Source organism: Tympanuchus pallidicinctus, unplaced genomic scaffold (genome assembly GCF_026119805.1).
Source record: "Tympanuchus pallidicinctus isolate F22 unplaced genomic scaffold, pur_lepc_1.0 scaffold2, whole genome shotgun sequence".
Lineage (NCBI taxonomy): Eukaryota > Metazoa > Chordata > Aves > Galliformes > Phasianidae > Tympanuchus > Tympanuchus pallidicinctus.
The window spans coordinates 29,539,762-29,565,012 of record NW_026294721.1 but is presented as its reverse complement, the minus strand read 5'-3'; the positions used below and the strand labels follow the sequence as shown (position 1 = coordinate 29,565,012).

The 25,251-nt window shown below is 37.8% G+C and overlaps 1 protein-coding gene across 1 annotated transcript; it reads right to left on the bottom strand.

The window, feature by feature from the left end:
* Positions 1-1,373: 1,373 nt before the first annotated feature.
* Positions 1,374-22,151, bottom strand: SLC39A8 (solute carrier family 39 member 8). The gene is given in 10 exon segments (XM_052681554.1): positions 1,374-2,575; positions 4,694-4,878; positions 5,433-5,640; positions 9,326-9,493; positions 10,752-10,874; positions 11,411-11,580; positions 15,793-15,961; positions 21,502-21,999; positions 22,001-22,112; positions 22,114-22,151. Coding segments are annotated over 10 exon segments (1,803 nt in total). The 5' UTR covers positions 22,137-22,151; the 3' UTR covers positions 1,374-2,428.
* Between the last annotated feature and the right edge of the window lie 3,100 nt (positions 22,152-25,251).

Below are 25,251 nucleotides of genomic sequence, written 5' to 3'. Positions count from 1 at the left end.
CTTTAATGCAATTTAATGAAGTTAGTCTTGGGTCATAAACCACACCGTGTAAAAGAGAAAACTTTATGTCAGTGAGCTATGTAGTGCTAACACAGATTATTTTCTCAAGTGTGCATTAGTCAGATAATTTGACTTATGGTGACAACAAATACCAAAGCAGAGAGCCCTCTGAAGTTACGTAATATATGGAATTTGCACCATGGTTGAAAAGGACAAAGGGATGACAAAAGATGAGCAGTGTTACTGATAATATTAATGTGAAAAAGAATATGAAATACCTTTCTCAACTGATTTTCAAACTTTTAGGGAGTAACTTACTGCAGTCTTATCTGCAACAAAACAGCCATTTTTGCTCATGTTTCTTCCTCATTTTGTGTATCAGCAAAACCTAGCAAATTGCTGGCAGGCCTAGAATTGGAATAGATTCATTTTTTATGTACTGGGTAAACATAATGCCAAGGTTCATACAGACAGATCTCAGAGAAATCAAAAAGCTTTCTTACCTATGAAATATTCCACAAGCAGAAAAGGCAATTTCATTTGTGACTAAAGCACTAGACTGAATATTAGGGTTTAATCATCTCAATTCTTCTCTGTGCTCTAAACGTAGGTTACTTCAATGATATATTTGTCTCAATTCTTTCTCCTTAGTGAGATGATAAAAATCAAATCTCCTTTGCAAACTTTTGGATGTAAGGGTGAAAAGTACCATGCCACTATATTATTTTAATAATCAGATGAAATAGGAATAGTCAATTTTTAAACGTCAATGAACATTCAACATTATAATAAAACATTCTTGAGACACATTTGCAAGCAACTTATATGCAAGGAATCAACAAGCATTAGAGGAGAGTATGCAGCAGGTTGACTCTTCTTCAAAGAAACTTAGAGAGCATAAAGTGACTCAAACATGTGTTCAATACAGCAAAAATCACAAACTACTACAATTACACTTTAAACTTGATAGCAAATTTTAAACTAAGTATCATTTACTATTCCTGCATTGTTTGCCTGTATAAAATGGTTGGGTTTTGTTGGTGGTGGGTTCTGTTCATTTATTTTTAATCAAACAAGGATCTAGAAAATCATTTTTCTAATATAAATACAGATAAGATTCAAATAAAACATTAAATCACTTACTTCACAGAAAATGTATTTTATAGTGAATGAAAAATAAAGGATTTGTCCCTTCCTACTGGAAGCAAAGAAGCCAAGAAGCTGTATTTTCCTCAAAGCTGTAATACTTGCCTAAAAATCAATGTAAAGGAAGGTAATTAAGTACATGATAGTAATACTTCCTTCAAAACTTAGCCATGACTGAAATGGCAGATATTTGTATGAATTTCTTTGCACACATTTTACAACATCAGTGTAGCTAAACTGTTTATTTCAGAAGAACTCATACATACAAACATGATTTTAGAAAGTTCACATGCAACAAACTGTAATAAATGTTTGTATATTTTAGTAACACAACCTTCACAAAACTGCACACAAGAAAACTATTCAAATTACAAAAGAACACCCTGGAATGTTGATTTTAACAAGTTTTTTTTCTAAGTTCTACTTTGTACAACTAACAATATGTCCTTTCAACATTTTAACTGAAAATACAATTTTTTTTAAAAGGAATATCTATGCAAATTAAATATAAAACAAGGCTATTTTCACAAAATACAAAATGCTTGACTTACTTTTTTTAAATACTCAATGTTTCTAAAATGTTGTGGAGTTGATAAATTGTCATAAATTTAACACACACTCCCTCCAATTAAAAAAAAAAAAAAAAAAAGTGGTTCTGAAAATAAATCAACAATTCCCTAGTGCACACATAAAGAGAAAAGATCAAAAGCAGTAACTGGTATCTTTCCTTCCAGTGTTAATTAGTAATTACAAATCTTAGCTTCATTAGTATCTACTTTGAAATAGTTTTTTTTGTTTGTTTTAGTTTTGTTTTGGCGGTGGAAGGGGATCTTACATAGACAAATCCTGCAGCAGAACTCATGAAATTAAGCAGTTTTGAAACTGCTTGTTTTCATCACAGTTGCAAAAAGATGGGAATGCATTATTTTCTTCCTTGAAGAGCTCAGCTTTCATTTGGTCTCAGTTGCATACACTGCATAATTCTACTGGCCAAGTAACCTCCTTTTTCTCTGTAACAACTCAAGTATGTCTGATAATTTTAGGTAGAAACACAAGTACTAGAATCAGTTCCTTAGCAGAGTACAGAAGTTGACAGCTCCTACTATTTGGATCAATGGCAAGTCCTATAAAAGGATTTCCTGCATTTGGAAAGGGGGAAACGGAATCTGTCAATGTTTCAAAACCAAGAAGAGTAAACAAATGTCCCTATATGGATTTCAAATGTCTTCCATTCATAATTTACTTGACGTCTTCAACACCGATTCCATTTTCACTTGCATTATCACAGCTGAATATTTCCTTCATACAAGGTAATCAACAGTATAGCAGCAAACCCCGTTAGTAAACCAGCATTCTGAATAAGGAAGAATGTGAGATCCATCTTTCTTCCTGTCACTTTCTCTCTCAGCATATCATTCATCTCTGGGAACTGAAAAAGCGGATAATTTTAGGTAAGTATTGCCATCTTGTGGTAGCATGTGTAACTCAAGGCCATTTCAGAACTGGAACACATTGCTGTTTTGGATTGAGCACTAGAACAAATAGAGGGTGAAGGCAGTCAGAGAATAAGCCACTCTAGTTACGCTAAAAACTGCTTCATCAAGGATGGAAAACTGAAATGGAGTTTTGGTTTTCTTCTGCTGTGGTCTTGCCTGGTTGGCTCTCATGCAAATTTCCTATTTTTTATTTGGGTCCAATTATTGTTCCATGTATTGCTAGGAGCAGCTGCCCTTGTACTGTTAAGTGTTGTGTTTCTTCCTTCACAAAAATGGACAGAAGTCTTGGTTCAGGAAATAAAGACTAGGATCCTTCTACTTTATCTATAAGCAAATAAGTGAAGCTGAAAACATGGACAGCCTCTCAGAAATGAGAAACCTGTTACAAGTAGAAGGTCTGATGGGCTAAGAAGACAGTGATAAAGCAAAGAAGAAAGAAGAAGAATGATGCGAAACTGGTGGTAACATATAAAATGTTACCTTACAGTGTAATGAAGGAATTATTTTTTTCATAACATGCATCACAATGGTATAATGATAGCAAAGGGTGGCTGCTAACAGAATAAAAGATATTTCCTGAGAGCAAATGGAGGTGATGGCAGATGAGCACTGGTGATAAAGGTTTGCAACAATAGCAGGGGGGCAATTCAGGTTTCCTGTTTGTTGCAAATAAGGTCAATTGTGTTTTTGACTACTCAACGCTTGTCAAAGTTTAAAATCTCTTCCTGCTGTGCTGATAGTACAGCTGGAATGCAAAACGACTCTGAAGTTTAGTTTCAGAAGCCTTCTGTTGGGATGACTCAGATGTCTTATCTTTCCTTCATCTCATAAGGCAAAAAGAACTATTGAAGGCACAGTGCAATTCTTGAAGAACAGATTAAGGTAAGGGGGAAGTGGCTAAACCTTCCCAGAAATCAATCAAGAGCTCTGTGTTGTGTTCCTCTTGCACAAGAGGCAAGAAACCAGATTAGCTTCATGCCATACAGCAAGGCTCATTTGTACTCACACACCTCAGTGAACACATTGTCACATGCCCTCAGCTTCATCATGTGATGATTTTACTAACGTGGAAGCTAGACTGTGCCTCTGTTCAAGATGGAAAAGAACAAGAAAAAGAAAAGAAAGTAGATAAGACATTTTTGTTAATCCTACCTGCTTCTACAAGCAGAACAGAAGTGTGTGAAAATCGTAACAGAAAGTGGAAAGCCAGATCCCGTGCAAAGCACCCTAATTCAGACTTGTCAGAGGGGAGAAAAGTCAGACAGGTGATACAATCCATAAACCTAGAAAATGAAAGAGAAGCAGGAAAGAAGATGTTGGAGGAGAAGGTAAAGAAAGAAAGCATGCAGAGCAATACATATAAAGAAAAGAATGTTACCTACTTCAACAGATTTAATAATAATAATTTTAAATTGAGCCACACTATATTTATGCCATGAGTTCTGAATATCATACTTGAGTACACTACGATTCATGATAGCTGAGTGAAGCTAAATAAAAAGCATTAGTAGTTAAGGTACTGCAAATTTAATCAAGGAACTATTTATATTGTTTATTTAACTCCAAGAAATACTTATAAAACCCTCTGTTATTAACTCAACTCTAAACAAAATATTTAGTTTAATTTTGTTAACCTATTTTTTTTCCTTTTCTCTTAGAAGATGCCTTCCAAAGAGGCAAGTGATTAATTTAATAATCAAAACTCTTTAAAATGCTGAATATATATATATATATATATGTATATATTTTTCATTCTTTTACAAAAACTACCCAAGCTCATGAAAAGCTTTCCCTTATTTAAAATTCCTTTTCAGTAACAATTTGGCCAGCCCTAGTTGTGAAATCAAAGACTTTCGCATTTAATGAATAAGCATAATTATTTGTGCACCTCCACTTAAGGTCATAATTGATTATTTAACATCTAATAACAAGAAGTCGATGATTCTGGCATGAAAGAGACAGAATACTAATTTCCTTCAGAGAGATTGCTTTTGAAGTCTTTGTTTTCTTGAAGAAAATTAAATAACTGAAAAAATGAAATTCTTTCTTACCATATCTGCCAGAGAGATGTACAGGAACATTCCACCAGCTACAGCAAAAATGATAGTAGGAGCGAAGTTGTTGCCTACTAATATCCCAAGAGCCATCCCAATGTAACAGGAACACGCAGACAGAAAGTTGAAAAACAGAGCCTGTCGAATGCTCATCCCGGCATTAAGCAAGATGACAAAATCCCCTACAAGAGAAAAAAGAAATGAAAAAAGAGAAAACCATCTTCAGCAAACAAAACTGTTTTCTGATTTCAAAGGAATTAAGAAAAAAACATTTGTATACAACTTATCATCCACTGCTGTTTTTCTTTCATTCAATTTTCTTCAATACTAAGATAACCAAAACAGTCTAAAGCAATTAGGTGATGCAGAACTTAGCTAAGATTCTGAGAATAGGGGACCAGCCATAAAGAAAAAAGAAGAAAAAAAAAACATGCACAGGATGGCATGTGTGAACAATATTCCTCTCTGCAGCAGGTGGCTTGGAACTAGATGACCTTTGGGGTCCCTTCCAACTCCAGCCTTTCTGTGATTCATCATTCTAATATTCATTCCCAGCTTCCATCCAGCTGCATTCAAGAACTTCCTGCAATAGATATGTATTTTGGTACTTGGGAAGATACTTTGATAAGCATGTTTTCCATTAAACTGTCTAAATTTCTGTTCAATCTATGCCAAGTTTTGGCAAGCGTAACTTTCCCACGCTGGTGGTTACCACAGAAATCAATATGTTTCTTACCCAGTTCATGAGGAAACTCTTCACACAAGATGGCTATGGAGGTACTAAGTCCTTGAAACAGAGACAAAGTGAAAGAAGCACCGATTGCCAAACCATCTAAGAAATTATGTACGGCATCACTCAGTGTTACCATCCAAGCAATGGTTCCAATCTTTGACAGCGGGCGCCCACCAAGACATTTACACAAACTGTCCTGGATTGCTTCTTCCTGGAAAATCAGCACAACAAACTAATTACATAAAACAGTGAATAAAGAAGCCAATGAGACACACTTCTGGCTTTAAATGAATGCTGAGCATAAAATAAAGCACTAGTATATAAGGATACCAGAATTCTTGGTCTAAGAAGAAGGCAGCATAGGTAACAGCAGCAAACATTTTCTGTTTCAACAGTTTAGTGAAAGGCCTGATCACCCAACTCTACAGCTTTATCTGAATACCCTCGTCTGAGACAGAAAAAAATCCAGATCACAGTGTCTGAATGCGTCTCTGGAAACTGTGCTCAAAATAAGAGATTGCCAAGGATTGATAAAGATCTTCACAGCTTCCTCAGCCACCTCTATTAAGTGCATACAACAGGAAGGATCTGACCACTGCGATTGAGAGTATCTGTATTTCCTACCTAAAACAAAACTGGACCAACTACATGCTGCTGCCAGCATATCATGTTCTCAGAGACAGATGCATCCATCACCAGTCAGTATCAGCCAGCTAGCTAAGCGGGAACCTTGACACGTATCCAGATAGCCTGCTAATTTTATTTCTAACTTTGATTGATGATAGTCAAGTCCAGCTATCAAAATCAGTTTTTACAAGTTTCATGTTTAATAAGAACATCAGTGCCTACTTCTGATTGTGCAAGTTGAAGTCTCATAACATGAAAACAACTGGCTGACATAAAACTGCAATGCATATACACCCCAGGGCTCTCAATCATTCCTCCCAGAAGTGGAAGCAATTTATATATCTGACATCATGAAGTAATGAAACACTTGATGAAGATAAAGGAAATGTCATTTCAGTTGGGAGCACAAATAAATAATCTTTGCTAAAAAAAATTCTAATTATCCATTTCAATAAACTTCTGTACACACATATATTGCAGTTACATTATATGTGCAAACATAGTATTCAGGGGAAAAAAAAGGACTTGCAAATATGGAAATTGTTTTATCTTTGTCAAATCAAATAATAATGCTACCACACAACTGAAGTTTGAACTTAATGGAAATATAACAATTAATGAATGCTTTCAATATCTTTAATGACAGAGCAATGAGGTCTGTCTCATACTTTGCCCACTCTGTTCTTATGCATCCTTCTATGTAGCCTTGGGACAGGATGAAAGTTCAGATCAGGATTTCCAAGTTGCATGTGTATTGCACTACTTGGAATTTGTAGCTAATAAAGCCTCGGTTAAGAAATGGAACAAGTACCATAAAGCACAGTTATAACTTCAATTCGGTGCATAACAAGTCCCAGATTTATATTTTATGATTTGAAATGAAAAATGGCTTAAAAAAACATGGAGCTTCCCTGCAAATTGAAACACAGTAGAAACGATGCGTACATCTACATTTCTCTTTGGGCTGTAGAGGCATAAACAAGCTTAGCCAAGAATTACATAAAGAACTCATTTTCTTCTGCCAGTTGCACAGGTGAGAATTCCAATTAAACTCCAAGTCCTTGCATACATATTTATGACGAATATAAAAAATCTGATCTCAAGGACTTTTCTGTTAAAATAAATACTTTGTGAATATACACACTGAACTTTTTATGCCTCTATGAAGAAAATGAACATTGGGTAAGAAGATGATGTTAAGAGTTAGCTGTAGAACTCATCAAGAACTGAAATGACTTCAGACATGAGCTGATATTTGGGTTATCTATGGAGTTTCTTTTACTTTTTTTTACAATAACTGCAATTAAATTAAGATAGAAGCCTTGATTTAATTCTAAAACTACTTTTTTGCTCCAATCTTTTAAACTTTAGAGACAACGGTAGCTTAAAAACCATGACTCAGATTTGGAGGGACTTCTGTTAAATGCATATGTGTCTGTCTGCTATTTACTGTGAAGCTCTGAAGTACAATTCTTGCCTGTAATCTATTTCAGATAACGACAGGATTTCTTTTGTAAATCATATAAAGTACAAGGACATTGCTCACCTGGGTTTACGTTCTGAACTTCACTAGATTATATGTCCAATAGAAATAGACAAATGACTAATACATATTCTAAAAGCTCAAGGCAGACTACTGATAAATTTACCATACAAATATGAGGGCATTAAAGGCAAAAATGAACAGTGTCTGTCTCTGCAGTAATGTTCCTTCTTTGTCATGGTAGCTCAGAAGATGCCACAGAAGAAATGCCAGCTAAGGAGCTCAGGAACACCCAACAGATCTATCAGGTCTGACTTTTATTAATTATTAGCACAGTTCTGTATTGTTTGGATTACCACAATTTATGGTAAACCAAAGCTGACTTTGATATGTTTTGCCTTTTTTTAAAAAAAAAAAAAACTTTCGAAGCAATGGTCTCTTCTTTGTTTCTAAACTTAAGAAACGATATAGAGACTCTCTTATTTTATCTTCTGTTATTTCAACAGGTTACAATTGCTATTTCTAAAGAATCTGTGACTCCCCCAGACATAAGTCAGAATCTCGATTTGTTAAAATCTTGTAGAACAAGAGTAACATTCTGCACGTTAGCAGAAGATCCAATAGCAGTTAGGACAGAGCAATACCTCTCTGCTTAAAATATCTTCCATAGATATCCCTTAGCATCCTCTGGGACTGCCAGCAGGATCAAGAAACCCTGAAATTGCCCAGAGGACATAAATAAAAGTCACCATAAAGTTTTATTATACACGTCTAATGTTACATGCTTGGGACTACAGGCATTTTCAGCAACCAGTCTGTGAAGCACGTTAAGAAAAGTTACTGTTGTAAAAGTTACCATATATTGTGTTTGCCCCCTTTCTTGAGCTTCGGATTAAGAGGACAGTCAAATTCTATTATGAATATAATTTATATATCCCAAGTGGATCCCTATGTATCAAAAGCATGTAAAATTTGATGCTGACCTATCCTACTGTGCTACCTTGTGAAGAGCACAGGCAGTAAACCAGAAATCTTTGCTGTGAAAAATCTGTCTCAGCCATCTTACTGTTGTTGCTATAATTTTCCATTTTGTTTTTGTTTGTTTGCTGCTTTTTTAAATAAGGGGCAGTACTGCTCCTCTGTGCACAAGGAAAAGAATAATGAAGTTCACCAACATTTCCTTCCTGCTATCATTTTCTTCTCAGACAGAAGGAGGTTATAGTTGTAGTATAGAAACAAACACAGAAGTATAGAACAACAAATCTGAAAAAAAATAATATTTAAATCAGGAGGAACAGCTACTGTCTCAACCTACGATACTTCCGTAATCCCTACGGTACCTAAATATACTGGATTAAGCACAACCAGCACGACAGTTATTGTACCAGTTTTCCTCATAAATCATTGATTCAGAGAAACCAAGTTCTCAAACTTAACGTTATATGCTGTCAGAAACATAATATGGGTCATGTAGCAATAAAACACACTTTAAACAAATCAGTAACAACAAAACCAAAATCAACAGAATTAACTGATTAAACATTTATCTCTGTCCTATCTGCCCTCACACTGATATCTACCACCTTTTTGAGTTGGTTACTAATTGAATGCACTGTTCAGCTTTCCTAAGTTTGCCCCCAGAAAACCCATGCGTTTTTATAGGGCTCAAGCAAGATATAATCTAAAAATGTAGAAAAAATTCACATAAGTAATAAAAATTCATACTCCCTCTCTTCCTCATATATGCTTATATAATAGGTAGGAATAAAACAGATAATTTTCATACCTGTGCTGAGACAACACTAATGCTGTCAAAACCAAAATTTCCATTGCTCTCTACGATGGCTGAATTTGCGTAACAAGTCACTCCATTGCTGGATGATGGTGGTTTGGAGTGACTAGTCTTTTCCTTAGATTGATTCTGTTCACCATTTTCTAAGTCGTTATGGCCAGGCTGGATGACAAATAAATAAATAGGTAGCTTATTAAATAAAAAGTGAAATAACAAAGAAATATAGACCTTAAAAGAAAATGCACTGGGCATTTCATATTTGTGTTACTTTGCTTTCAAATACCAAGTAAATGTTTAAATGAGCAGCAATACATCATTTAATATTTAAAATTTTAGATGAACTCCAAATTTATTTAGGTTCCCAATATATTTCTTACTTTCAGCTAGCCAGAAAACTCCTCAAACACCTGTGAAATTTTTTCATTGATATACCTTTATGTAGAGCCTTTCAAAACCAAATGCCTTCACCATTAGTATCAACATTTGCTAGTTATTCACAACTGCTTACAAAGTAGAGCTGTTACCAAAAATAAAGTGCAAATTATTTTTTCCCATTTTCCGTATAGCCATTGCAAACAAGGTACAACTGGGTCCCTGTTATTTTCAATATATGATCAGTTTGAGAGCAAAGACCCAGACCGATGTAAGAGTAGCTACAGAAGACAGTTTTCTTGGCAAGACATGATTAGAGAGTCCAAAAAGTTTGAGAAGCCTTTCTCTGATACAAATTCAGCCTCATCCATGTGTGCACACAAAAATAAAGTACTCTGACATATTGAAATAAATATAATAAAAATAATAAATAGATAATAAAATAAATATAATAAAAAATAATATAAATAAAGTACTCTGACATATGGGTAGAAAGCAGATGTTGTGTAGTACTTAGATAACTGCAGTGCCACTAAAGCAGGTTTGTGTACCAGAGCACAGGGTTACACAGAGCTAGTCACTGCAGGTGAGATTCACAAACTGTCAGCACAAACAAATTGAACTTTACAGATGAATAAGATATATATGTTACAGTGATTTGTCCTGCCCAGACAGGAGCTCCAGAGGGATACTCCACTCTCTTCAATTTTTACATATTTCCACTTTTTTTCTTCTGATGTTTAGCTAGCATACTGCAGATTTGGCCTTTGAAGGCAGCTAGAGCATATACCACTGACATCAGACCACACACACACACACATACACACACACACCTGGATTCTATTTCCAGCTCTGCTTGTAACTTCCTCAAAAAAGTGAGATTGCTTTACATCTCCATATGGATTTAAAACAGATGCATCAGAACACTCAGTAATGCTGAAATCCTCAGGAAAAAAAAAAAAATCCCACATCTTATCAAGCTATCGAGAAGCTCATAAAAAATAACATTTACTTTAAGGTAAAGCTTGCACAGTTAGCTTTTTGTTACCTGATTATAGATTTTTAGTATCACTTTAAGAATCCTTTCCACAAAGAAGAGAATATAGAATCCTCCAAATACAGCAACTGCTTTCTCAATGTAGTTATCTACATGGGAATCAAATCCAAATGCCTAACAGAAGATAAAAGCAATGCAAATTAGACTGGAATCTTAGTACATTTCCATAACAATTTCCCTCACAATACACAAATACTCTACAAAAATACAGACAGTATTTCTACCAGCCACAAGTTTCAATGAGGCAGAAATTATGAAAAATCCTGATCCTTCTAGATTTTTTTTTCAACATGGATTAAATACCAGCAGAGTTTTAATACAGCAGAATTTTACATGCAGGATGTAGTAGTTAACTGCAAAATTAGGAGGTCTAATTTGGAACAAATTTAAGACCATTAGAACTTTATCCAATCCATTCCTCTTTCTGTCTAGAGGCAAAATAACCCTTGGTCTTCCCCAGGTCACAGGAACACATGGATCGGATCTTGATGGCTCTGCCCACCCAGAGAGGGAAGCTAGTGTCACTGATGGCCAACCACAACCCTCTGGAGACTTCAACCTACACTCTCAGAAGACCACTGCAGCGTGCTTTTAGAATTAATACACTTTGGAAACTATCATACAAAAAAGTAAAGATTTTCCTTGCTTACCTCTGGAATGAGCTGGAAAATTGCATTAGAAAAGAGAGTACCGACGGCCAAGCCCACAAAGTAGGTTAAAATCTTAGGGAAATAAGACTTCTTTAAGAGAGGAGTTAAAATAAATCCCAGAAGTGATGCCAAGTTAATGATAGTCACAGCTAGGAACCCAAATCCCCAAACTGTGGATAGAAAACAAACACAGAAGTATTTAAAAAGTTAGTATAAAATTCACTTCGGGCTGCTTGTGATTTTATATAACATCTGAATTGATGTTGAATTGGGAAAAGGTAATTGTTTGCTACTTGCAATTATACTTTATAAAGATAAAAATTATAAAAGCACAGATATTTAAGGCATATACCCACAGAAGGGAAATACGTGGACATACTGTCTGGGACTACCATATTAAAAACTGAAATTGGGCTAATATCTGGGATACACAATATCTGCTGGAGTAAATCAGATCTCTTTACAGTCAGTGAAGATTAAAAGAAGGTTAAAAACTTGGGCTTAAGTCAACAGTCAAAGTAACATTGTCTTAAGATGCAAAATCTTGCTAGTCCCAGGATTAGATCCAACTGTCATTTCCATTAAAAACTTCTAGATAGAAAATCTGCTGTCTTGGCTGTACAAGACCCAAAAGTCCTTCCTGATAAAGAATGATTCCTTCAGATCACCCTGAGGTGGTAATGTGTTGTTCCTGACATTCCTCCTTTTCCCATCATTCAAAAGGGGGGAGCTTCTGCCTTGCTGAAAACAAAGTCCATCACTACTTACTAGACATGCAAGATGATAAATACCTAATAACAGAGATTATTACAATAGAGAAATGAAAGCATATAAAGAAGTTGTTCTATGTTCAAAAAGATGGACACCAGGAGAAAAATCTTTAAGAAGTAGCAAATGCACCTGGTTTGGCCAACATTTAGCTTCCTTCACCATATGCATAGTTTCAGATTTTCAGAGTTCAGACACTAGGGCTTGTAATTATTTTAGTGTCTGACCTGTAGGTTGCAGGAGTTTTGCTGTTGTTTTTTTTTAATAGCATCAAAACATTTTGTTTCTGTGTAGCTACAGTTTTACCCAGTTCTATCTAAAGTCTCTGTGAGTACAAAAAAGCCTTAAGGGTAGCACTGAGAAAGTCTACAATGCTGCCTCAAGTGAAACCACAGAAATACAAAGATATGCACATGGACAAAGAGTTTGTTTTTAAAAATCAACCACAAATTACAATCAAAGCCAACACAATGGTGGACATACAAGAACAGTTTGGTACAATCCAAAAAGCTGCATCAATATAATAGCCTCATTATAAATTTTGCCATATGTACGTAGAAAAGTAACCATAAATTCCTTTCTACATAGCAGAAACAAACAGATCAGATTGACATCTGCAGCCCAACTTTCCTGTAACACTAGATTAGCAAACACACTAGACCAGGTTCATCACCTGCAACTGGGATTGCTACACATCGTTTGCGCAGAGATACAATTTCTGTATGTGATGAATTTCATATTGTGTAAAGAACAGGAACGACAGCACTAGAAGCATTCAAAGCATTTGCAAGAGGTACGTCAGTGCCAAGTAAAATATTCACTTGCCACGTTTTAGAGAGAAGGAGATAGAGAGGGATAAATAGACCATTAGATGCAGTCAGATTCACTAAGCTGCACAGGAGCTTCACTCCCATTGCAATACAGGACAGTCAAGCTTGTAAATGTCTTTTAGAAATCAAATCTATAATAAATAAGTGTCATTATGAATCACACACAGCCATTTGGGATTACTATAGAAGAGCAAGTCTCTCATTTTAAGACAATAACAATTCCTACATATTTTTCCTGAGAAAAATACACATTTTAAACTGAGTTAACAAAACTAAAAACAAATAAAATCTTTTTTGGATATAAAGAATTTAGGTTACATGCCCAAATTACTTTACTAGACACAGGACATAAGAACAAGTTTCACAAATTATGATTTAAAAATCCTGTCATTACAAATCACTTTCTACAACTAAAGAGGATAAGTTCACAAATAGTGTGTGTAAAACAGAGGATGCCAAAACAGCAGAAGAATGGAGCTTAAAAGCAAGCACAGAAAAACTGGGTATTGCCAAATTCTGAAAATTCCCACAATATCACATGCTTTTCCAATGTATGGTCTAACACTCATGCTGGCATTGCTTGTTCAGAACAGCCACATGTACTGAGACACTTAACATGAAGTATATGCAGTAAATGAAATACCTGTCATCATACTGTATGCTTAATGCTGCAGGAGATGTCTCAAGGTACAAAAAGAATCTGTGTTCGCAAGTAGAGATATAGTCTAATCCACTGGTATGAATTATTCCCTTTTGTCACCACAGAGAAAAGTAAAGAAAAGGCTTTTTACTTCCTAATTCACCAGAGATTAGTGCGACCAGAAAGCAGAAGGAGTTTTGTTTTTAAAATTCTGTTCTAGATCTGCATGGCTCATATGCTTTGGAATTTAACATATTGATTTATTACTATTACTATATTACCCCATGATTATACTATTATGGGAATTGTTACTTTAAAGAAAATATACTGCAAACTGGTGGGGGGGGGGAGCAGGGAGAGAGTGATAAGATTCCAAGATAACCAATGCTGCCAAAATTGCTTTATTGCTGTATTATAACACCATACCATGTATGCACCATTCTCTTAAAATGGTTTTTATTCACTAGGACTCTATCCACACTAAGCCTTCCAAGAGTGAATACTCCCTGGAAAACAGGTTTGTCTGAGATCATGTAACAGAGCAGAGCACTGAAGCACAGTCCACCCTGATACTGTGACATGGACAGTTTTTGCCATCAACCACTCAATGTCTCTAGAACTCCAACCCCAACAAAGAGAGTACTCAGATGCCAAACCAAGAGAAATCAAAAAAATAGGCAGCAGGAGAGTAAGTTCCCCTCAAAACTCCAGTGCTCAGTATTATTCCTTACAAGAAGCGGGGACCCTTACTCTAGGCCTTCCTGAGGCAGGCTCAGGCTCCTCATGAGCAATTTCCTAAAAAGAAGAGGAAATAAGGGTGTGAAAGTCTTTTTAAAAAGCCAAGAGGATTGCACAGAATAGCAATTAGCCTTGGACATTTATAGCTATTTCATGCTGTTCCATACCACTCCCTATCACACTTCAGAGGGGTGAGAAAGGGTAGGAGGAAACAAGTGTTTCAGCTAGGTTAGATATTAGATACACAAAGCCCAAGGAAAAAAGATACACTATACACTGTCTTTTAACTTCTAGTTTGCTTATGCAACACCTCTTTAATGCAAGTAGCTGCCCCATGAAGTTTACTGAATTCATTTCTTCTGTATGCCTTATCTGTTCATACTTTGGACATTCTTAAAATGCGTGAGAGTCCCTAAGCAGAAAACTCAGAAGCACAACTGGAAATATGCCTTGTGAATTTTGCATGATGGACAGTAATAGAAATCAACTGCTTTCAATATTGCCACAATACAGATTCATTTTTTCCTGGGGGCGGGGATGGGGGGCAACACATAAGTCTACAGAGGATATACATGCATTAAAGCCTACTTTTGGCTCTGGATCTTTCTGTGAATTTCCCTGTCACAGTCTCACATACTTGTGGTTTTTAAAAACTCTAAGCATGGGCCTTGCAGATTTCTTGAGCTGCAGGCAAGGGAGGGGCAGAGAAAACACTGCCTTGCTTATCTGTCTACTGGACACTGCTTCTGAGCCATCCGGATAAAAGAAAAATAGGAGTGGTGGTCTACATGCCTTACATGATCAACTAGATATCAAGCCTTCTGCACACAACCTATCCAAACAGTGCCTCCCAACAATAAATAAATAAACAAACAAACAGTACCAAAAAAAACCAACCAACCAAACAAACAAAAAAACCAGATCCCACTACGCTATGGTGCAGATACTAAAAGCTTCCTGAAAATGTGCCCTCATAAGATATAAATAATCTAAAACAATCATGATAAATCAATGCCACAATGCTAGTGATTAATCAAATGTAGTTCTTATTATTCACAGAAACAGGTAAGTTTTAGGAATGATCGGTAATTCTTAAAAAACATTATATTATTTATAATTATTTATACCAATTGAAATGTTACTAATGCTGGTATTTTGAAAGTTATGAAAAACGTTGCAGTACCTCTGCTAATAAATATTCTCATTTGGCACATGCTCATTCGACATCTCATCTTTTACATCTAGTCCCCAAGAACAGTGAATTTGGATATCACACATTTGGTCCTTACCAATGGAATGAGAGATTTTGTCAACTAACTGGTTCTTCTCTATTATGTTTTTGTTTTTTTTTTCACCATGCCATAGGTTCCATGCAATCTAATCAGAGTATCAATGAAATAACTAACCTTGTAAAGAATGTGGTCTAGATGCATCCACAGAATTTTCCTGATGATCACATGGGTGAAAAATTAACTGTTGCAAAACAGCAGGACATACTGTAGAGAAGTCTGAATTTGATATGTGACTGTTGTTTGGTATTCCATGCAAAGAAAAAATTTCCTCTCCAGTCAGGCACTGCAACAAAAAGGATTTTTGGCAATATAAATAATAAAAATAAAGAAAGCCATCCACAGAGAAACCCAAGAATTATGATGTAAAAACACTCCAACATATTTTCAAAGTAGTGTACACACTCTTTGCACACTACTCATGAAAACATGGCAACTGCTTAATGTGAAGCAGAAGGAAATTTAGGTATTTTAAGATAACTTAAAATAAGTGAAACAAGTTTTACATTTATGTTTGCAATTATTACGTGCCGTGAATCAGGGCAGACAAACGTTACGATTTATTTGTTAGTATAGCCTCAACATAATTTAAATCCCATGTAATTACAAAATAATTAAATTTAAGAACAGACCAGACACAGTTAAAAATCTTAGCGATGGAATAGCATCAGAAAAGGATTGGTAATTCAGTGACTGCTTACTCATATAAATGACTGCTTCTACCTCACAGAAATGTCTCATATTATTTCCTCAAATTAACCGTTCTAGAATAGCCCAAACGTTAGCAGCATTAAAGACTTTTCATTAATTTTATAGGCAACAATTATTAACAACAACCAGTTTTGTAAAACCATCCCATACTCCAGGGAAATCCACTGCTACTTTGGATCTTCACTTTGCCTTCGGCTCAGGACACCACAGTACCTAACGGCCAAAGATAAATGTGCATAGTTGTGCTAAACTAGGCCTAGTCCTTCTCTTGGTTATTTTCAACCAAAAAGATAAAATACTTAAATAACAATAAAATACTTAAAACACATATTTATGGGGAAAAAAAGAGCACTTTTACATTAAATGTTCCATACCACTAAAGACTTTCATCTAATGATTTCCACTTATTCATATTCACATTCTCTGGCAATGATCAATAAACACACAGATTTATTTTTTTGGCTGCAAACTAAAGTAATTTAACATGCTAATGTACAACATACACATATTAAGGATGAGTCTCAAGACAAAAAGTGCTTTCTTTCAATATGAGACATCAATTCAGCACACAGCATGCTCTGTAGTGTATCTCAGTGTCACTGCAAGTGTAGAGAGTATCAGAAGCCTTAACAAATTACCAGTGGTCATCACTCCCTACTCTATACAGACTCCCTTGCACTTCTCCAGTAATTCAGGATTATTCATAAAGCAAATTTATTCTGGAGACTAGCCAAAGTAACTACAACTCACTTATTTCAACAGAGCTGCCTCCATTTCCATTAAAAAATGTTTTCCTAACATTGTCCAAAAGGTGAAAGGTATGCACATATCATTTTCATGTGATTATTTCTTGTTTAGCTGAGAGGAGAACCTTCAGGCCAATTCAAGCGACTTCAGGCAAATTATATCCAGAATGTTTCTGCCCTTCTTTTGAATGACCCCGTCTAATTTTTTTGTTTGTTTGTTTGTTTTAAAGCATGTTGACCCATTTAGTCTCAGAGGAACTGCTGCACAGAGAAATCATCACTGAAGACAAGTTTTTTTTACAGCTCAGTAGCTGAACTTCTGAGGCTTTCTATACTGCATTTAATCATTTTACCCTTAAATCTGCATTATGAAATAATGTGGAATATATGACTAATATTCCCAGTACGATACAAAGAGAGGATAGTTGTGGTCTATAGGAATAGTTACTATACTGTGCTTCTAGTATTATCAGCTAGTTGAAGAGCCATTTGTGGAAGGCTGCAGTGAATGGCTGTTAGAAAAACAAGCCAGTGTGCACTGAGGTTCATGATGTAGCTACCTCAAAAATAGTTAAATATCTCTTTCCTAGAAATGTAGAATGGATGACTAGTAAATACTAGTATGTTAATATTAGTTTACAAAGGAAAACAAACAAATATTTTTGTTGGAGCAAAAAAATATCAATTTGACAAGCATGAATTAGTAAACTTGTGGCTTACAAAGAAATGAGAAATTTCATTGGACAAGAGCGCTTTTATGCAAGGGCAAGAAACAGCATTTTATTTAATTACTATTATTATTTTGATCAGGGACAAACCCAGATGATAACAACTCCTGCAAACGATTCATTGTTATGAGTCACCTCATCTTCTCAGCAACTCCTACATTCATCCAAGGGCTGAAACGCAAGCTTGTGTGAGTTCACAGACACAATTAAGAGACTAATTAAAAGATTCAATCACTTGGAAGTCTTGAATTGGAGCAACTTGTGTTTGCACACTGCAAAACTGTATTTATCTTTGGAGGATAAATACATTAAGACAATCACATTACTGTAAAAACTCAAGCTATTTATTTTGTAAGACTGACAGGTAATCACAGCAGAATATGATTTATCCTCATGGAATAGAGGACTGAGGATGACGTCCTGGCTCAATAAGTCTACCATCATGCCTGTCCCTGGCTATTCAGTAAGCCTTGTCATGGTGCTAAAAGTGAGATGACTGGCTGTAATGTGACTGTTACCTAGTCTTTAACTCACAGCTTCAAAGAGGATACAGCATAACTGACCATGTCTCTGAACTGACCAATACAGGATTTTTTTTTAAGACTGTAAATGAAATAAAGTGACGTTCAATTTCCTACAGTCTTTTCACACCAGCATAGCACATATCTATAATAAAAAAAGCAGACACCAGATCACCACATTATTTACAGGAAAGAATGAGATAATTGCTCAGACAAAAATAATGCAAAGTGCCTTTTAACAGGAGAATGAATAAAAGAATGCTATAATGCCAACCATCTTGTAAACATTTCATTCCCCTTTCTGATTTTCTGATGTGTTCTTATCTTTGCTTTACCTTCATCTGTAGCATTCCACATGTGAAGCGCTGAGATATCCAACAGCAACCAGTCACTGCAGTTTCTAGATGTTAACAGGTTAAATATAGGCTAGATTTTTTTGTCACACATCATAGGTGAGAACTGGATACTAGGAGAAGATCATGCATTCACTAAGCAGCTCTCAGTAAGAAAGTCCAACCATATGAAGCTACCTGAATACATTTGTGTGCTTTGGGGATTTCATACACACATTCAAGGTAGCTGTTTATGTGGGGAGCTGAAAAATGTCCATGAACGCTGAAATTCACTGGAAATGTTCTAGTAAGTAAGACATGTATAGAGTAGAACAAAAAAGCCTATTTATCTTCTCACTGGCCAGGCAACATCAGATCGTGGTGATGAATCAAGACCATAAGCCACACGCACAGTCAGGACATTCATTCTTCTTTCAACAAGTACTAGCAAACTAGCAAACATTACCAAAATAAATGAAATAATAGCAGATACCAGCCTTGTTCTACTTTATCCAAAACATCAAACTTACTGTTCTGATTCATTTTCAGGCAAAAATACACAATATCAGAACACTAATGTCAATAATGATTTATACTTTATTTTGTCCAAAGTTTTGTTTTAAAGATAAAATAAATTGCATTAAGACAATATTCAGGTGCAACATAAAAGCTGCATAAATACAATTTTAGAACAGTCCAACTATGATTTTAGCACCTACTGACTACCCCAAAAAATAGAATAAAGAATAAATAGAATATAGAATAAAGGGGGGTTGGAAGGAGAGGAGGGTAGTCTGGCATGATGCAATTACACAAAAAAAGTGTCATATTGGACATCACCCAGTGTAAATTACTATACATGCCTACAAAGTTTTACATAAGTTTATGTTCAAAACCCCATCATTAACAAATTAAAAACATTTTTTCCTCTTGTCTTCTCAAATCAACCTGGAATAAAAGGACAATACTAACAGAGGCTGTTCCTTCCTGTCAGTTTTTGAAGGGTTCTGTCACTGTCCCTTACTGATCTGCTCTCCACTATAAATGACCTCAGGTTTGGATGAGGGGCTATTGATAGCACAGGGGTGTGTTATCTTCACTGAAAGAAAGGACCTGGAGTCATCCCACTAACTCTGGACACTGAAGTTAGGAACTGAAAGTCTAAGATAATCCTCGTTTCCTCCTACAGTGAGATATCTTTCCAACCTCAGTAGATGACCCAGCCTGCCTGAAAAATACACGATTCACTCTCCAGAAGTACTTATTTTTCTCCATTGAAATTCAGTAGAGTTTGGGCCTCTGGTGCCTTACAACACACAAACCTCGATTAGGCCACTTTCTGGTTTTGGTGTTGTTTTTTTTTTTCCCAAAATCAGTGGGTACTCAAAATAATAAGCTTGAAATCACAAAGTTTGAGTCACAGTGTCAAAAATGGTCACACGAGTTACTGAAATAACTGAAATAACAGCACTGAACAAAGCCACTGATGTACTTAACACCCTTGAAGGATCAAGAACCAAGACGTTAAACGCACTTGCTTAAATGGCTGAAAAGTCAATTTTAAGAAGGAATACAAGTAACTTATCAAAAAAAGGATACACATTTCAGTACGGCACCCTAGATATTTTTCAAAAAGGACACAATTAAAACAGGTCTGTTTAAAAGAAAACGACTGTTTCAGTTAAGCTTCAAATGATTTATGAGTGTTGGCAGTAATAAGTATTTTTTTTTCTCTGTAGTCTGTGTACGAGGGCTACGTGCTTTTGCAGAGGGAAAACCTGAAGGAACCACTAAGGAATCTACTCATTTTTAAGCCCTTCTAAAGAAAGATCCTTTTCACGACTGTATTTAACACTGCAAACTCATATTTAGCGTGTGTGGCAGGAAATGATTATACACATTTTTTAATATACCGTGTTGGAACGGTGTTTATTTATTAAATTTGAAATAGAAGCAGTGACTCTGAGAAATATTACCACACTTATACTGAATACTATGTTGATTTCAGTGGCATTAACTTCAAATTAAATCCCTGGTCAAAGAAAAGACATCAGAATCACACTGCTTCTAAAACAAATTGAGTTTATCCAAGGTTTGTCTCCATTGCTGAGCAAGCAAAGGAGCTTCTGCTCCAAGCACAAAAAAGAGTCTCACGGTCCTCAGAAAAGTACCTCCTCTGTTTCTTGCTGGGTTGAACCAAACCAGAGCAAACAGCCACCCCTGCTTTGCTTTCGTAAGGACATCTGCAGTAGCCTAAGGATTCCCCTTCAGGGAAACTCAGGTATTCTCAGACAGTACACAGATAGGAAATTAAAAGTAACAACACTGCCTGAATTTTGTATGGAGGCACTACATAGAATGAATAATATTCTGTCAATACATTAAACACGGTTTTACAGTGATTTCAGTAGATGAACTGATGAATGCATGCTCTGCACTCCCTTTAGACAAAAGATGTGGAAGTTTCTGAAAGTTTCTTACGCAAGTGGCGACCAAGTCTTTGCTTTCACACTACAGCTTCACGTTAACACGTCTCGAAGTTGTGCTTACATAAGACCCGGAGGAATACTCTAGCAGATTCTCACGAGCCGTTTGCCCACGCCAAACGCCAGGTGGAGCCGACCTCGAGGGCAGCGCGCAGCAGCCCCCGACGGACGGCAGCGGCTGTCCCGCCGCGGACCTTTGCTCCCTCCTCCCGTCCCTTCCTTCCTCCCCACGAGGAACCACGAAGGCTCCGAGCCGGAACCCTGGCCGCGCTGCAGCCCGGCCCTCGCGGCGGTACCCGTACCTGGTTGTGGTGCAGGTGGGGCAGCGGCAGCACGGCGCTCAACGCGGGCGCGGCTCCCAGCCGGCTCAGTAACGCCGAGAGCTGCCCGGCCGACAGGCTCCGGTTGCTCCCGAAGACGCGCAGCACGTCCTCGGCGAAGGTCGCCGCCGGGCTGCCCCGCACCGCTGCCCCCGCGAGCATCTCCGCGCCACGGCGAGTGTGGCCGGAGCGCGGCCCTTCGGCGGCCCAGCGGGGCGTGGGAGGCGGCGGCCCCTCCCCGTGGGGCGTAGTGGGGAAACGGGGCGGCCCCGGCGCGGCGCTTCTCCGCGACACCGCCGGCTGCGGCGCGGAGCCGTCGGGCACGAGCTCCGGGGCAGAGCGGCCTCGCCGAAGCGCCCTACGTGCAGTCTGTAGGCTAGCCAGGCGCTCCCCAGCGCGCACCTGCCGGCAGGGAGCGGGGCCGTCACTGCTGCCAGGGTCCCGCGGACAGCCGCGAGGAGCCCGCAGGCCAAGGTCCAAGCTCCACGTCTGGCCCCGCCGCACGGTCCCGGCCGCGCTGTCCCGGCGGCCGAGGCACCCGGACCTTGGAACGCGGCGCGGCGGCGCCCGGCGGCTCGGCTCCGTCAGCGCGGCGCGCCTCTATAGCGGAGCTTCATCCGCGGTTCCACGAGGCCTTCCGAGCGAATAAACGAGGGAAGCAGGGATATTCCCAAGTCCGTCACCCAAGATATGAGTCCTCGTGCGGCAGGACAGCGGCCGAGCAGCTGCAGCTGAACAAATCGTGCAGGTTGCTCTGTAACTCCCTGCTACAGAATTTCATGTGCTCTCTTTGAATTGGCACTGCTCACTGCAGGGATATGTGTTTTAAAGTTACCTTTTTAAAGCAGATTCTCATTAAGACCTCTGTAGAGACATGCTGAACTGGATGTGCTGACACTATCCCTGATTCCAAATTTTCCAAGCCCAGTATTCACACAGTGCGCCAAGCAGGCAGAGAACCAGCAGGGAACCAGCCCTGTGATGCAAGCATGGTTAAGATATTTCACCAGCACTTACACTAATTTGGATGAATGATTCACAAACAAATTTCATATCACAACGCACAAACAATCAACTGAGGAAAAAATAAATAAGTATAATCAACTACCAGAAAGATCCAGAGTGCAACAACCACAGAAATTCTGCTATTGGAAAACTTAAATTCTTTCTGAATTACAGAGCCTGAGCAGATGAGGCACTTTCATGCCTCCCTGGGGGTTGGCAGGTGGATGTTTACACAGCCTCTACTCCAGCCCAGCTGCCCATTGTTCCAAATTACAGTCCCCATGTGCCTCAGTGGAACCAACAGGAGTGGCTGGAGATACTCCACCCTATCCATGGCCCTGCTTTCACATACGTGCATTTTTGATAACTTCAAGAAAAATCAACACAAGTTTTCTTCTGCTATGAAAGGAATCACAACATAGTGTGGCCAGCAGGAGCAGGGAGGTGATCATCCCCCTGTACTCAGCAGTGGTGATGCCACACCTTGAGTATTGTGTTCAGTTTTGGACCCCTCACTACAAGAAAGACATTGAGGCCCTGGAACGTGTCCAGAGAAGGGCAACGAAACTGGTGAGGGGTCTGGAGCACAAACCTTATGAAGAGCGGCTGAGGGATCTGGGATTGTTCAATCCAGAGAAGAGGAAGCTCAGAGGAGACTTTATTATACTCTATAACTTCCTGAAGGGAGGTTGTGATGAGGAGGGGTTTGGCCTCTTCTCGCAGGCAACAAACAGGGCCCGAGGAAACTGCCACAAGTTGTGCCAGATTCAGATTAGATATTAGGAAAAACTTTTTCTCTCAGAGAGTGGTCAGGCGCTGTAGAATGGCCTGCCCAGGGAGGTGGTAGAGTCGCCATCCCTGGCAGTGTTCAAGAGGGGTCTGGATGAGGAGCTTCGACATATGGTTTAGGAGCTTGTGGTAGCAATGGTAATGGGAGGACGGTTGGAGTAGATGATCTAGTAGGTCCTTTCCAACCTTGTGATTCTATGACTCTCTGATTCTTCTTTCATTACGTGAAGTGGGTCCTTCTAAACCATAATCGAGTGTGTCTATTTCTAGGCACAGCCCTAATCATAGTTAATTATTGAAGACATTCTGAAATTTGAAAGCCTCTATATCAAAGTGTTCCCTATGAACAGTAGATAAACTGGAAACGAGCACATTGGCTAAAGCAGCTACATCAAAACAGGGTGCTGGTGCCTGATTTGTCAGTGCCCTGTAGTGCAGGGCCAAAGAGTTAATTTCAAAATTGATTTAATTTTCAAGGACTTCCTTTTAAATCAGAAATATAAAGGATTATTTAAATTAGTGTAATTAAGCAAATTCAGATTTGCATTCATTCTTACTCATATTTGCATAATGCTGAAAAGTTCAAGGAATTGCTGGATAATTCCATTCAGAATTATTCTCTGTTGCTGATCCTCTACAGAATGAAGATCCTACCCTATTTTTGAGAGACAGCCAACACTTTTCCTCAAGGAATGATGCATTCGTACTGCTTTACTTGAAAAGAAAAAAAGGGTTCCTAAACTGGTCATTACTGAAAAAGATTGCAAGAATAATTGAATCATTAAGGCTCGAAAAGACCTCTAAGGTCACCAAGTCCAACCATCAACCTATCACCACCATGCCTACTGAACCATGGCCCTAAGTGCCATCTTACAAGACCTGAGGTCATGTACTTTCCCAATTGTTTATATAGCATTTGAAGGATTACTTCAGACTTTTTATGTAGTCCTGTGACGTACAGAATCAATCAGGAAGTCTGATCTTTGCTCATCTCGAGCCTGATAAGACCTAGCCAAATTGTCACAGAGCCAAACTCTCTCAAACAGCTAGAACAATTTTTTTTGTACAGTGTAAAACAAATATTTCCCAACAGTACTCCACGGTCCTGATTCCCCATTGTTTTGCTTCCCACTCTGTTCACACCTGTGTAACGTTACTATCAAATGTAAACCAGCACCAGGTGCCAGTGCAGCAGATGGTGACTGGCAGTGCTCAAGATGTCAGTCAGCTTCCCTGATCTCCTGAAGGGCCAAATCCTCTTTGAATTGGCTTTGTTTTCAGAAATTCAGTAAAGCTGTAGCTTCACATCAAAGCTAGCGTGATTTGTGATCTTCTTACTTTCTTTTCTCAAAGTGAGAAGAATCTTCTGTGTCCATTTTCATTCAAACCAATTGAAATAATCTACTTGAAAATAGCAGTCATAATCCCATAGTTTGGCAGGTAAGACTAACACACTCATTCCTTGCATTACTGTTTGCACTCCTTTTCTCTCTTTGTTGGATTAGCTACTTAAGTAGGACTAAAAATGATATCCTGTAACTGCACTTTCTCAAATGAGATGATGTATGGCCATAGATATTTCAAAGTATCTAGATAGATACTTAAAAATATTAGACTGACACCTCCAACACATTTTTTTCCCCAAAAATATTTTTCTTTATGTGATCTCTCAGCAGTTCTATTTGTTCATATTCAGCATGGCCAAGATGACTCCAATAATCACAGCAATTATACGTAACATCCCATGCCTCATAGACAAATCAGAGATTATTAGCATAAGGTCATGACTGTTTTATGGAATTGAGATATAGCAATAAAATAACATGTAATACTTCTAGTGTCAACCCAAATTTTTTTGTTTTGACATGGCCAAGTGCCATCTCCACTTTTTAGTAAGTATAGACCTGTAACTTACAAATTCAGTAGCTATCGAACTAC